Below are 15,291 nucleotides of genomic sequence, written 5' to 3' on the forward strand. Positions count from 1 at the left end.
CAACATGCTAGTTTTCACTCAATATTAGGGACCTTTAGCAGTGACGACGAGAACGTGAACGTGACCGACCGGAAGTTGGGAAAACGAACTTCGATGCTACCACGCATGCCCAATTGAGCACGTGTCGTCGTCCACATCTCGTTCAGGACACCATTTGCTTCAATTCGCTGTCTTGACGAGAACGTGAGTATGTTTTATTTGTTTTCTAATTTCCACTTACCTATCTAAGGGATTTTTTCAATCTAATGGGTCGATTAGGGAATAAAAACAGTGCCAAAAGTAATTTGATCGAACCGTGATGGAAAAAAACTTTACTTCTTTACCCCTAACCTTGCAGGAGAAGGGGCCTACGGTTTATTCGTCTTTATTCGAGAAGACTAGAATATCTATCCAATTCTTGATTATAGAAAGGTAGCAAATTCTCCTCACTTGTTTTAAGACCATGAGTATTGGTCCGAATACTATGAATTTTAAAATGTTGAAAAATTCAGCTTATTACATGTTACGCAATGGAACGAGCCAAAACGTACTTCTTTGTCTCCAATCATATTTGTAACCCTCTTAGTAATCTGACACAACAGAGTTTAATTATAAAAGAGAGATTGCTAACAGCTTTAGTGGGATGATCACGGTACAAATGAAATTATCAACAGAAGGTTCACAAAGCTTATCTTTGATGTTACATCTTTCAAAATGTTTACATATCACGTAATGAATGGTTTTACTTTAGCAGGATGGCTTATTTATCTTCACGGAGCACTTGACGTGAGCTTTGAAGTCGCGCCACTGAAACTCGTTCGCCACCCCTGTCAGGAACGACTTAGACATTTGTGCAATCTCTCGGTCCTTCATCACTTGATCCCAGATGTTGCTACCTGGCATTACTGATACAATGTAGCAGCGAAATTCAAACCGACAGATTCGGAAGCAGAGTTTCTGTGCCTCTTGAGACACTGTCCCTGGTAAGTTGAAGCCGTAAGCCATCCAATGACCTGATGTATCGCGCTGAACGCACTTTCCCCGCACTTTTTCCGCACGCGTCTCGCACTTTGCCGGCACGTAGAGAGTACCTGGCCTTCTTTTGCATTGCAATAAATGGCTCCTTGACCATGAAGAAATCGAAGTAGAAAGGCAAAGATACTGACAAAACCTTGAAGATGACGACCACAAGAAGATACGAATCTTTCTTATCAACTGCATGCAATCTTTAAGCAAACATTTGAAGCTACGAAAACAAGTTATGGACGTCCTTACGCATAATCATGATAAAAAAGTATTTAATTCCTTCCACTACCCTTCCCCGAAAAAAAGGTATTTTCAAAAAACCTTATTTCTGGCACTATTAGAAGGCTTTTTAAATCAAAATCGTTAATTTCGTTACTATGGCTGTTCCTGATGTATGCAATAATAATGATCCTTTATTGCGTGATTAAAATCGAAGTCTTTTTAAGAGAATCATGGAGAGGGGTTCCACTTACATCGTTTATGGCGAGAAAAAATTACAACAAAACACCGATGAAAGCTAAATTCAGATTTCATTTTCCCACACGACCATAAAGGTATTTGCTGTTTAATCCGAGGGAACTCGGCAAAAATGGCCAAAAGAAAAATTTTCGGGAACTTTGCGTAGAAACCAGCGAGAAGAAGGATGATATTGGAAAAAGCGACAAGAATATGAAATGAGACTCAAAACAGGCCAATTACCTGAGGCACGAGAAAAACAAAAATGACAAAAGTGCGAATGGTTTTAGTTTTGCTTCCGATCAGTAGACAGGAAAACCAAATAAAGACATTCCCAGGTTGCTATCGACACTCAATGTTACGTCGCATCGGCCAAATAAACGATGGAGAAGAAAAGATAAGGGCACAAATCGATTATCAACATATAGTTTTCAAAGTTTATCTTTTAATGTAATATCCCTCGCAATGTTTACAAATCACGTCACGGATGTTTTTACTTTAGCATGATGGCTTAGTTATCTCCACTGAGCCCTTGATGTGAGCCTTGAAGTCGCGCCACTGATACACGTTCCCCACCCCTGTCAAGCACGACTTTGACATGCGTGTGATTTCTTGGTCTTTCACCGTATGATCCCAGATGTTGACACCCGTCATTTCACCGATGAAACTTTGACTGGCGTCGAAGGATCCTCCCACTGAGTCTTGGTCTTGTCCTAGTACCAGGGTTCCACCACCACGAATCACATGACCTGTTAATAAATTTAATAAAAAAGTAGTCACTTTGTACGTTTAACTATAAGATTTGTGATATTTTTATGTTGGTTTTTCTCAAACTGTGCAAACAACCAAGGGGCAGAACATCGAGTGGAAATATGGACAGGCCTTCTATTCTGGTTTAATTTATCAAGATGACAAGACGATACTGTTCATGGCGAGTCGTAGTTGTGTCAAACACTGTTTGTGTGCTTCTGAACTTAATTAAAACTGTTCATTTCCTTTAAAATAATTTTTAAGAAAAGGAACCTACCTTTCTTGAGACTTTTTCGAGAAGCTGCAACCTTGCCATCTTTGAACAATTTCCACGATCCAGTGGTATTCTCCCATGTTACGCAGATGTGATGCCACTTTCCATCGTTAGCAGATACTGAAGTGTGACCACTGCAGGTGAACAGCAAAACAGAAATATGCACCAGCCAGAGAAAATAATGGGACCAGGTAATGTATTCAAAATTCAAACTCTTGATCAAGTGGTAGAACCTCGTTGGAATAAGAGATCTTTATTCTAGAGCTGTATTCAATTATTATGTCACGTCTGAACACTTTCCGAACGTAAGAACAATTTTTTGGCTGATGTGATCAACGGAACTTCTTCCTTCTTCAGCAAAACTGTAAAACCGATCTACGCTGAAACAAGTTCGTGTGGTTGAACATTCTTAAAAGTTTTTTTTACAATCGAAATCGCAAAGCTGTATTTAATCGATATGAAAGGAAGAAGACCTGCTCGTACAGAGGGAAGCCTACCTCTTGCTACTGATTTGATCTCAGCCAGATGATATGAACTTATTGACTGAGTTTGGTCGGGCTGGACAGGAAAATATTCCTTGAAAAATGCGAATATTATTTCTGTTTCCTTTAAGTTTTTACAATAAAACGACATGAGTGCAGCAGGGTCGGACGGTTTTCCATGGGGTTACGCGACGGGAACCGAACGGGTCATATGATAGACGCTTTTACCTTCGCCTTTGTTTGCTATCGATTCAGACTTCAAAGTTTCTACGGTTAAGCCCAATGATAACAAAAGTAAGCTTTGTTTGTACCTATGGCTGTTTCCTATCCATAACGAAAATTTTCTGGAGTCCCACATAGTTAATTCGTCGTCTGATCCAGACACAGCATAGCTCAGTAGTGTTCCTGCATTTTTGGTATCAGCGGTTTTCATCCACAGACAAACTGTCACAGCTTTGAGGCTTGGCATGCCACGTGTGATGATGACGTACTCACTTGTTCCTTTACGCGGAAACCGCAACGCGTATCCTGAAACTAAGCGATAAAATTTCAGTTCGGCTTAAACAAAAAAATACCATCGCTTGTTGAAATGCAATTGAATACCTAGACAGTGTAAAAGCTACTGAGGTACCTGAAGTAGCCTGCGTAGCGGCCCTAGAAGGAGGGGGGAAGGGGGTGGGGAGCCGAGCGGAGAGACGCTTGGGGACAGGAAAGGAAGGGCCTGCTATGAGAGGCCCGCATTCTGCATAACTTCCCCTGATTAATTATGCAGATCGTGTTTCGAATGTCAATCAACAACTGTCAAAACTATCCAATCACGACGCGCCACTTTAAGACGTACGCCAGTGAAGCAGGGAAAATACTAAAAATAGCAGAGCACTGACCCATGCAAACTGTCAAAACACTGCTGCACGTGGATGAAAATGTCGGACGACAAGGAAAATTTCAAAGGAAAAATTCAAAGGAAAATTTCAAAGAAAAACCCAAGAGGGGTAGAAAGCCTAATATAGATATTCCGTCAATTTGCTGCTTTTGTGGAGATAACTTAAGAATCAAGTTAGGAACTGGGTTCAAAAGCTTTATTAAAATCTTTAAAGCAAGTCAGAGAGTTGAATTCCAATATGTAATCGCACAGGGGGCCCACACAAGCAGCGTGTCTGGTCGTTCGTTCGAAATATAAAGAAATGTATGGGAGAATATTGAAGAGTCGTAATATCGTAAACTTATATCGAGGAATAAAGGCTGATAGTTTCGAAAGAAACTGTTTGGGGCTGCGTCGGTGGGAGTAACGAAATAATTTGGATATATCAACAAAGTTGAAATGGTAAATTGGCCACTGTAATGATTACAGAAGCTGACGTTTCGAGCGTTAGCCCTTCGTCGGAGCGAATAGAAGAATTGTGGGTTGTGTGTGCTTTAAAGGCAGAAAATGGAGCTACGTTATTGGTGGGTGCATGACAACGAGAAAAACATGAATAAATTAGTGGAATGAAAAGCGTTCATTGATCCCTGTGGGATTTAGACTGCCGGTTTGAAAGATGAGAAAGACAAGGGCACATCGAAACCAGTCGCTAGACATTTTAATTTACCTAATCATTCTAAGCAACATATGGCAATCTGCGGTCTTTCCTTGCACTTAGGTGGCACGGAAAGCCGTAAAAATCTTGAACAAAAGCTCATCTTTCAAACCGGCAGTCTAAATCCCACAGGGATCAATGAACGCTTTTCAGTCCACTAATTTATTCATGTTTTTCTCGTTGCCATGCACCCACCAATAACGTAGCTCCATTTTCTGCCTTTAAAAGCACACACAACCCACAATTCTTCTATTCGCTCCGACGAAGGGCTAACGCTCGAAACGTCAGCTTCTGTAATCATTACGGTGGCCAATTTACCATTTCAACTTTGTTGATATATCCAAATTATATCGAGGAATGTCTGTGTTAAGGCTCAAAATAAATGTAAACCTACCTCACTTGCCGTGTATTGTCGTTTCTGTGGTTCTAAATGGCGAATTTGAGCGATTTGGTAGATTTTGTGTTGACTGTTACTCTACTGTATGAGAAGGAGACTAAACTATTCAGTGATGTTGCTTCAAGCTGCACAACTGTACCTTGAGGATGGCTTCTGCCATAAATGTCCCTTGCATGAGAATTGAATATTTTCAAGCCCACATTACCTTTACAATTGATAGCAACTGCAGTACATCCTATTGTTAAGACAAAATTGTTGAACTTTTTGGATATAAGTGATTGAAAAGCCCTATCTAAGAAGCTACAGTACTGATATCCTTCTATTGTAGCTTCTTGATGAACAGTACCAGTGTGGTTCTCACTGTATTAAAGTTCAGTCAGTCTCGAACACATTCAAAAGTGTGGTTAATTCTGTCTGCTTTAAAAATGATTGTCTGGTTAACTGAGACAAACTTGAATTCAACTGATTTCCAATATTCATTATTGACACAAGATCATTAACAGAATTGATTCCTTGTTTGTTATTTTAAATCAAAGGGCATAAACTCATTGCAACACATTGTTGTCCTGAATTTCGCCCAAATACCAACTCATTAGCTTGGCTATATGGTGCTTTATTGTTTTGCCAGGGTCAATGTACATTGGAGTAGGACCAGGGTTTTTACCTGTTTCTGAACTCAGTTGAAATTTACAATAGTTTGATCCGTGTGTCTGACTCATAAAGATACCTGGGTCTATTACAAGAAAACATTGATAAACACCGACTTGCTCTATACTTCGATTTAATTACCCTTAGATATACCCTCACAGAACAATTCAACAAATACGTCTCGTGGTGTGTAACTTTGTTTAACCTTACCGTCTTCATACTAAGCTTACAAACATTCGTTGTAACTCTTCTAACCTTCACATAACGACGTAGCTGTAACGTGTTCGCTAAGGCAGACAGTGAAACACCAGAGACTCTAAACACATTTAATCTTGTAAGCCGAGTGCACATCAAGCGAAGCGGACGAATACATCCAGGAACTCAGATGCAAGGTAAACTGTATAAATTAACTCAACATAAATAAATTAACATCGTTACGTCTCCCACCGTTATTCAAAGAGGAAAGAATAAACAAGGAAAAAAACTAAATCGTTTCTTAGAGTCATTGTTCGGAGAATATAAACAACATAGGTTAGTGTCAGCATGTATAGTCACGGAGGTATGCAGGTCTACGTAGGACTCTTCCCCGAGCGCTACATCTTTCTGGACTCGTTACGTCATGAGCTGGAGGGTTCGGTGCTGCTTGTGGCTTCACCACCTCTTGGGGCTTTGATTCAACGACTGGTGGTACCTGTTCAACTTTGGTCAGGGGCAGGGGACCATGATCGGAGCTAGGTATCTCTGTGTCAAGAGGTGATTGTTTAGGGAGTTCGGCTATGAGACGCAGGTGTCGGCGGTTCCTACGATACACCCGTCCGTCGTCAGTGGTAACTTGGTATGAGCGTACACCAACTTGTTTGTCAACCGTTGCTTGGGTCTATTGTTGTTTATATTTGGGTGGATTGATACGTACGGTCCTCCCTGGCTCAAGTGGCTGGAGTTCTTTGGTGCCATTGTTGTAATAGAAGGCTTGTTTTTTCTTCTGTGCCTGGAAAAGCTGGGAAGTGGTGTCAAATTCAGGTTGTGTTAGTAGTCGCCCAGAGGTAGGTAGGAGGGTTTTGGTATGGCGGCCAAAGAGGCGCTAAGCTGGAGACGTTCCTAGCCCTTGTGTGGGGGTGTTGCGAAAGTCAAGGAACCCCAAGTAGGGATCACTGCCAGCCTCTGAGGCTTTGAGCATGATTCGTTGCACAGTCTTTACCGTGTTTTCCGCCTTGCCATTTGACTGCGGGTAGGTGGGGGAGCTTGTTACATGATGAAACTCGTATAAATCTTTGAACGTCTGAAATTCCTGTGAGCTGAATTGGGGGCCGTTTTCGCTTACTATCTTGTCCGGTATTCCATGCCTTGCCATATGAGGCTTGAGCTTTTCAATTACTTCTTTTGATGTCTTACTAGCAAGTTTATCCACTTCAAAGAAATTTGAGTAGTAATAAGTGGTGACAAGGTAATCCTGGCCCTGGAGCTCAAAGAGATAAACGGCAAGGACCTGCCACGGTCTTGATGGTACCGGGTGTGAGATCATGGGCTCCCTCTGCTGCCCTTGGTGGTATGAATTGCAGACTTAGCAGTTGGAGACATGTTCCTCAATCTATTTGTACATACCAGGCCAGTAGAACGCTTCCCGTGCCCCTCCTAGGCATGCTTATATTCCCAGATAACTGGAGTGTAGCTTTCTTTTGAGTTCAGCTCTCATTTGAAACGGTATGACAACACGGTCTCCTTTGAAAATAACTCCATTTTGGAGAGCAAGTTCTTCTTTGAATGGAAAGTAGTCTTGAATTTCTAGTGGGAGATAGAGCTTACTTTCTGGCCAGCCTTGTTTGATGACGCAAGCGAGGGTCTTGAGGATAGCGTCTTCTTGAGTAAGGGTTTGGATTTGGCGAAGAGTTTCGTCTTTTACCAGAAGATACTGTAACATGTTCACTTGCTCTGCTTCTATCTCTGTTGGAGACCTAGTATCTGAGACTATCATGACATCTTCCTGATCCTCAGTAGCTTCCTTAGGCGTCAGATACGCGCGACTCAGGGGATCAGCCATAAGAAGGGAGGTTCCCTTTTTGTAGGAGACTTCAAACTCTTAGCGTTGGAGTCTAAGGAGCATTCGTTGTAGCCTTGTGGGTGCGTTCAGGAGGCTTTTCTTGAAGATTGTCTCCAAGGGCTTGTGATCAGATTCGACCAGCACTTTCCCTCCAACAGGTAGGTTTCAAACTTCTCCATTCCGAATACTATGGCCAGTAACCCTTTTTCGATTTGCGTATGCTGGACCTCTGTGGGGGTCAGGGACCTGGATCCATATGCGACTGGATGTCCGTCGTGCATTAGACACGCTCCCAGGCCATGCATGGAGGCATCACATTGTAGTGTGGGTGTGGCACTTGGGTCAAAGTATTTTAGGACTGGAGTCGTAGATAGGATTTTCTTTGTCTCAACTAGGGCTGCACCATGAACCTGCGCATCCCATTGGAACTCGTTGTCGTTTTTGGTGAGCTCGCGTAGAGGAGTTGTGACCTCTGAAGGTCTCGGAGCAAACATTTGCAGGTAGTTAGTCATCCCTAAGAGACGTTGGATGCTCTGTTTGTCGGTCGGTGCTGGCATCTCTTTGATTGCCTTGACTTTTTCAGGGTCAGGTTGCAGCCCAGCTGCAGAGAGCATGTGGCCCATGTAGGCCACTTCCTTAAGCCTAAGCTGCAGTTTTCCCCTGTTTAGCTTCACACCTTTTTCTCGGCATCGTTACAAGAGAGCAATAAGTTTGTCGTCGTGGTCTTTTGCTGCTTCATCATCGTTAGCTCCACATCCAAATACGAGGATGTCATCAGCGATCGCCTTGCATTCATTGAACCCTGTCAATGCCTGATCCAGTCTTTGCTGGAATTCTTCAGGGGCCGGTGAGATCCCAAATGGCATTCGAAGCCATCTGTATCTTCCCCAAGGAATGCCAAATGTGGTTGCGTAACTACTTTCCTCGCCGTACTTTGGGAACATATCATTGAGTGCTTCCTTCTCATACTAACTTGTAATTCTAAGATTTACAACAGAGAAAGAGAGCAAAGACACTCTCTTTTCCTAATGTGAGAGACGATTAAAACTTAAAGAGAACAAATATTCTTCGGAATGAATAATGCAGTGCAACGTGCATATGTTTACCAACTTGAACATGAACCTAAGATCATTCTGCGATGTGATTAACGAATTGCTAGAAATAATTAACCACTATTCACCGGAGTGGAGGTGGTTAGTGGTGGATATTTACCGAGCCGCGAAGCGGCGAGGTAAATATCCACTGCTAACCACCGACACTGAGGTGAATAGTTGTTTTAGTATATACTAAAACAGTGATATAATATACACCACCAAAAATTGATTTGAGTGATTTCTTCGCTTGTCATGGATACAAACCGGGACGCCATTTTTTCCCAAGTTGCTCGGAGGTAAATAGCGAAGGATATTCGGAGTTTAAGTAGCCAATCAGAGCGCGCCTTCAACGCTATCCACTGTTTTAGTATATACTAAGAACAGATAACAGCAGGTTAAGGAGGCTCGAAAGGGTTTTTTTGACCGCGCGGAGAATGGATTCCAAGATACACGCAAGCGAGTTACTCGTGAGAGAAATAAGCGATGGCGCGCGCGATCATATCCGCGGGCGAGTTGTAAACAAACATGGCCGCCATGAGCGTTTCAAAATTGCCGGGTATCTCTATTGTTTCCAGCGGAAGTGGTTGTTTGAGAAACAAAAATGGAAAGTTTACTTCTTGAAAGTAGGTAGGAAAATGTTTGGATGGTAGGACTCTTGCCGAACGTAGTCAAAACAATTTTATTTAACGAGCTGGAGGATGGTGAAGTCGACACACTATCAATAAAGTCGCGACGAGTGCACTCCGTTGGTCTTACTTTGTTCCGCGAAAAATTTAAGTGGATACCTCTGAGTGCTATGATTTGTTTCGCATTGAATTTGATTTCTGATAAAATGAAATGACCGCGAACTTTCCTAAACAACTCACTGGAAGATGAAAAGGAAAATAAAATCATTGTTGGATCCAAGATTGTAAACATTAATTTTTACAGTATGTTTCATGAACGGAAATGGAGAAGTGTAAATGTTGCCATAAAAATAAACATAAATTTCAGTAAACAAGAGATCGTAAAAATGTAGATGAGACTTTAATTCCAATTCAACCACAAACGGTAAAATTAAAATATTCATCTTAAACTTGTGAGAAAGATTGTTGATATTTCCCTCGATAAACTGTAAATTACAACTACGAAAATGCAAACTCGCATTTGTTACGAAAAGATTGCAAAATTTGTTTTGTTTTCCATTTAAAACGGAATAATGAAAGTTCACGGTTATGACAGTGGCAAAGAGAAAAAAAGGAAAATGAAGCCAAGGCTTGTTCATACCTCTAGTACCTCGGAAAATATTGAAATTCGCGAAATCTGTGATGACCAACAAATTACTGTTGTATATGATCATGAAACCCTGATTTCCGCTTAGTTTGACGCTCATGACAATCTAAAGGACGTCAAAGCAAATTATTTTCACTCCAAATTTTTTTCACTCCTCCACTTCAAATTGCACATGAACAATTATAACGGTCGATCATGGTAAATGTGCATCGCTGAATGAGGCCTTCGATCAAGCCACCTTTTCGGAACAACCTCAAGATACCATCCAGACGTTCGATGGAAAGCTTCATCTTTCGACAAAACATGGTCCAGAAGCTGGCAGATGCTGCTTTGTCTCATGTTACACTACAATCTCTGTACGAGAAACTCAACATTAACGGCCTTAATAATGGAGTACTGGCATTGGCACCATCTGCAAAATCAACTTGTCATCATATAACGAATTCCGGAAGAGAATTTTCTCCGGAATGCTCTTACATTTCCAGCTATCGTAACGGTAAGCAGTCCGAGTCTCAAATGATGACTTATTTTTCAGGAATGTGTAAAATCACGAAACAATGTGAATCCATCTTCAGGATGAACGATTTTTTCCGCGCTGAGGCATCCGTCGATCAATCGCGCAGACACGGACTCATCCTCGAGAAAATAAGCCCTCGAAGTCAGCGGTATGGTTTAAAGCGCGTGACTGGATATAAAAGTGTGAGCTAAAATTGCAAAAAACCGGAAATAAAGCTTGCTTGCTAAAATTAGTTCGGTGACCTACCCCGATTTTTTGTCTACAAATTATTTTCATCGTTACGCATTTCTGAAGAAAAATTTAAAAAAATTTATTTGGTGAAAATTTTTTACATTTTAAAACAGCATTTTCCTAAATAATTCAAGTAAAGATAGTTCTACTAGTTATTTTTTTTTTTATAACATGTACAGATAGAGAATGTGATGATGTTAAATTAATTTGAAAAAAAAAACCTAGGTCACCGACTTGGTTTTTGAGATATCTTTCAAAAACTCAGTTTTAGAAGGTCTTTTAGCACTACTGTATTGTTGCTATGGCAACAGAGATGCCTGACGAGCCCCCTTAAAAGATTGCCCTAACATAGTGTTATGCATATGTCAAGTTACCATCCCGATGATAAGTTTGACAGTCCTGATATCTTTTACTGATTGGCACTTGCTGTCAATTGTGGAAAACCCTTTCGAGCCTCCTAAACCCATTGACACTTACGTGTAACACGTGCCGACGAAAAGTCAAAATTTTGGAGAAACCAAGGCAAACACAATGCGCAGTAAATTTTTAAAAATCAGCTTTTCCAAAAAAACAAGCTCCAGTGAAAGAGGACTAATTAAAGAACTTATTTACGGCGAAAAAAGCGATAGGTGCATATTACGTTTTAACTCAAAAATCAAGATGAAAGATAAAAATCGCTAAATATTTTCGCATGTGTGAAAATGGGCATGTGGATCATATTTCAAAAGGGAATATGCAAATTTGTCCGTGAGTGAAGAGATCTCAAGTTCCATGGAATCTATCAATAGGAGAAAGACTAAAATGGCCAAGAAATATTTCGGGACGTCAGATTTATTCAAAACAGTGTTTGATTTGCTGTTATAAGCGAAAAACGTACGAGTTTCTTACGTGTACAAAGCCCACGCGGTAAAATTCATCATGCTTAGATCGTTGTTTACTTCCCTTCATGGCCAGAAATTGCGCAGCGTTGTGTTGAAAATTCTGAAAAAACTTCGATTTGAGGCAAAATATTCCATTAAACTATACTTTTTGAACACATCGTTACTCGAACATAATATTTACCGGGCCATCGAATCGTCAAATTGTCGCTAGGCACTGCTTGAAGTCCGAAAGTTCGGTTTTCACTTTACGTCCATGCTAGGCCATTTAACAGTTGTGTGCTTAGTTGCCAAGCCTTTTATTCAGAGTGAGGCTAAAGATGACCTTGTTGAGATAGACCTTTATCTAGTTAGCATGATGACAAAGTGATTTACATTTGAAAGGCAGCAAGGTTTGTATCATAACAAGGTCATCTCTAGCCTCACTTCCATTCAAAGGCTTGGCAACCAAGCACACAACTGTAAAATGGACTATTCGCATCGCCTTAGAGAATCGTAGTGTCGTTGACTCGAGAGCTTATTCTGTCACCTTTAAGACCTGGATATCCATTCTTTTCCAAGCAGAGTATTCTACAGCATTGTTACTTTAGATTATGAATTCCACAAGGTCTAACTCGATCGCAAATGAACGAAAAATCCGACCTGAAAATTTTGAGGGTCTGCCGCGTGGACGCCATATTTTCAAATTTGATCATTTAGTGACGACGCATAGAATAATGCCCCTCTAGTACCCCCTAAAGTCGACAAAATATGTGCGCAAACAACGGATTCTGATTGGCTTATTGATCTCCAAACTATAGAGGAAGCTTGGGGACAAAACTCTACTTAGTATGGGAGGTAGGGGGAAAGCGTTCTCGCGCGAGGCGATCGCGAGGTTCGGGCGGTTACGGGCGGTTCAGGTGTCAATTAGGGACCTTTAGCATCGCGCTTACTGCAAACAGCAAACGGCTGCTAGCGGTTTGAGGTTTCTCGTTTGCCGTCGTCACCAAAATTGAATTTAGCATGGCGTTGACGTCTTTTCGCGGGAAAAGCCTACCTTTTAAGAGCCTTTTTATCTTCTTCAAGGTATTTTGAGATAAGGCCATTCATCCTTTCTCTACAAACTCGCCCTGAGAGCACGACGGGGTTTTTGTCTTCCGAAAAAAAAGGGGAAAGTACCCTCGGAATTTCCTTATAATCAGTGGGACATTTTGGCCTTCGCTGGGCCGCTTCAGTTGCCAGCATCACCTCTTGGCAAGTGTTTGGCTATCTAAAAGGCATTTTCTAGAAATGGAAGAAGGCATACATTGATACAGAACTTCATAACTGTGCTTCTTTGCATGCACACGTTTAGGAACTTAGAGCCGCCATTTTGTTTTCAAGTTCGTTCGCCACTCGGCTTTCTTCCATTTAGATCATGCAAAATACATTGTTTTTTTTAATCACAAAAAAACGACATTTGGATCCATAAATGGTAGAAAATTTTTACTAATAGTGTCAAACGTAAGTTGGTTTCGTTAAGTGGCCAAAAAATCTTCACTTAAGTCACTTACGGCTGGAGCGCCTTCTTCCCGTCGAAACTGGAACCGAAAACTGCAAACCGTTTGCCGTAAACGTGATGCTAAAAGTTCCCAAATTTGTGTTAACTCACACGTTAACTCACACGTTCTATTCTTACCTTCCTTTTCCAAAGCTGTTACCCGCTGAGACAACTCGCCATCCTTCTTGCTCAAGGACTGCAATTTTTTTTTTATCTCAGCCAGTTCCGACTTCATTCCTCGGTCCGCTGACACTGTAACTTCGTTGTGATCTCCAGTGACGAAAACTTTGCCATCCGAGGTAACTTTTTTCTCTCGGATTATAGAGAAGACTTCACGTGTAGCTACAAATATAAAGAAAAGATAAAAGCCAAGCAACGTTTTGGCGTACATGGTGACAGAAAGAGGTCTTCAGTACGACTAAGTCATGAAATAAACTCAAGGAACATTTATTCACTTGAATCTGTGACAAATGTCAACAAAACAAGTATCAAGTTTTTTCGCGACTAATATAATCACAGGCAGCCGAAGCTCACTACAAGAAAAGCGGATGTGACTCTTACCGTGTTGCGCAACGTTTTATATTTATAAAGGTTTGTATGGGATGTTATCGGTTTGCCTTAAAAGAGAGAAAAAAATGTCTTGTTTTGAAATAAAATGGGCTTACCTTATTGCTTTGTTGTTTTCTTTGTTGATTCCGAGCGTCTCAGGCCATTTTGAAGCGTTTTCGGCGAGTTAGCGCTATGTTGGTGTTCAACTGCTAACACCAACATAGCGCTAACTCGCCGAAAACGCTTCAAAATGGCCTGAGACGCTCGGAATCAACAAAGAAAACAACAAAGCAATAAGGTAAGCCCATTTTATTTCAAAACAAGATATTTTTTTCTCTCTTTTAAGGCAAACCGATAACATCCCATACAAACCTTTATAAATATAAAACGTTGCGCAACACGGTAAGAGTCACGTCCGCTTTTCTAGTAGTGAGCTGGGCTGCCTGTGATATAATGAAGGCTTATTTTGTCAAACAAAACAGCTATTTACTGGCAAGATTGGTTTACCATTTATAAAGTTTTCAGTAAGCGATCTATCTTTCACTTTAATCTCTTGATTTATCAATTGTACCGAGGAAAGTTTCAAAGAAAAACCTGAATGGATTTTGTCGCCCGTAAATAAACGGGAATCAATCCTGTATTTTGGTTATATTTTCTAGTCAATAAACCTTCAACTAACCTTCCGGCGAATTTTCCACCGTAGAAGTTTCTCATCATTATAAAGTAAAGCACACCAATTTGAGGTTGTTAGGAAACCCAAGGCTCCCATAAGTTAGGACTTTGAATAAAACACCTACGACGTATTATTTAAACTTCAATTGTGCCATGAGCCGTTCAACAATCACGCTTTGTTCAAATAAATTAAATGCGAGTAGACAGGCGTCGTGGAACGTCATATTCACAATAAACATGTTCCTTAAAGGGAAAGTACGGTCTAGAAAAAGTTTACTTATATCAAAAGTTCCTTGCTTGCATTGTCCTAACTGGCTATTCATTTGAGCTAAAAGCGTTTTAGTTGCGAGCAATTACGTACCAAAAATCGGCATTTTCAAATTGAAATCCGCCATCTTTGTTATGACGTACAATAGTCAAACATGCTAATTTTATATCCTTGCTGAAGTGGCCGTAAACAAGGAGAACAGCGGCGAGTGGACGCCACTTATTAAATTCTCCACTTGGATTTTAATCTAGCTGAGAGGATGTAGTACACCCATTTATGTTTCAAACGAAACATGGCTCGTTTTCAGGGGAAGGAGATACTTCTGATGGGGAGAAAGAGAGAGAGAAAGTCAAGAAAATGAATTTCAAGAAGAAACGTCGACCCGCTCAGTCGTGTACCGTTGCACTTATGTCCTCTTGTTGTAGATATGTCCTCTGACGTAATGTGATACAATGGCCAATCACATCCTGTGATCAGAAGAGCGACACGCGACTTGGGACTGGTTAAGAGGCTCCGTTGCAGTTATGTCTTCAAGCAAAAGTGCTCATTCAAGGGGGTCGGGATAAGTAGAAAATTTGACACGTATGAGCAACTTCCAACTGATCTCGGGAAAACATGCTGTTCGCAATCTCTCACATTACTTTCCTTGAAGTTCTATCGCTCC

At 41.0% G+C, this 15,291-nt stretch overlaps 1 protein-coding gene across 4 annotated transcripts; it reads right to left on the reverse strand.

The window, feature by feature from the left end:
• Nucleotides 1-1,886: 1,886 nt before the first annotated feature.
• LOC111323773 (neuronal pentraxin-2) lies at nucleotides 1,887-14,828 on the reverse strand. Of its 4 annotated transcripts, none has more exons than XM_088737883.1 (5): nucleotides 14,721-14,828; nucleotides 13,277-13,480; nucleotides 3,279-3,501; nucleotides 2,489-2,619; nucleotides 1,887-2,210 (listed from the first exon to the last, which is right to left on the reverse strand). In XM_088737883.1, the coding sequence occupies exons 1-5, from the start codon at nucleotides 14,752-14,754 to the stop codon at nucleotides 1,960-1,962; spliced, it is 843 nt and encodes a 280-aa protein (XP_088594009.1). In that variant the 5' UTR covers nucleotides 14,755-14,828; the 3' UTR covers nucleotides 1,887-1,959. The 4 variants fall into 4 exon arrangements, with proteins under 4 accessions (XP_088594009.1, XP_088594012.1, XP_088594005.1 ...); XM_088737886.1 differs by lacking the exon at nucleotides 14,721-14,828 and adding an exon at nucleotides 14,367-14,524; XM_088737879.1 differs by lacking the exon at nucleotides 14,721-14,828 and having other exon boundaries at nucleotides 13,277-13,587.
• Nucleotides 14,829-15,291: the final 463 nt, after the last annotated feature.

This window comes from Stylophora pistillata, chromosome 1 (assembly GCF_964205215.1).
Source record: "Stylophora pistillata chromosome 1, jaStyPist1.2, whole genome shotgun sequence".
In the NCBI taxonomy this organism is placed as follows: domain Eukaryota; kingdom Metazoa; phylum Cnidaria; class Anthozoa; order Scleractinia; family Pocilloporidae; genus Stylophora; species Stylophora pistillata.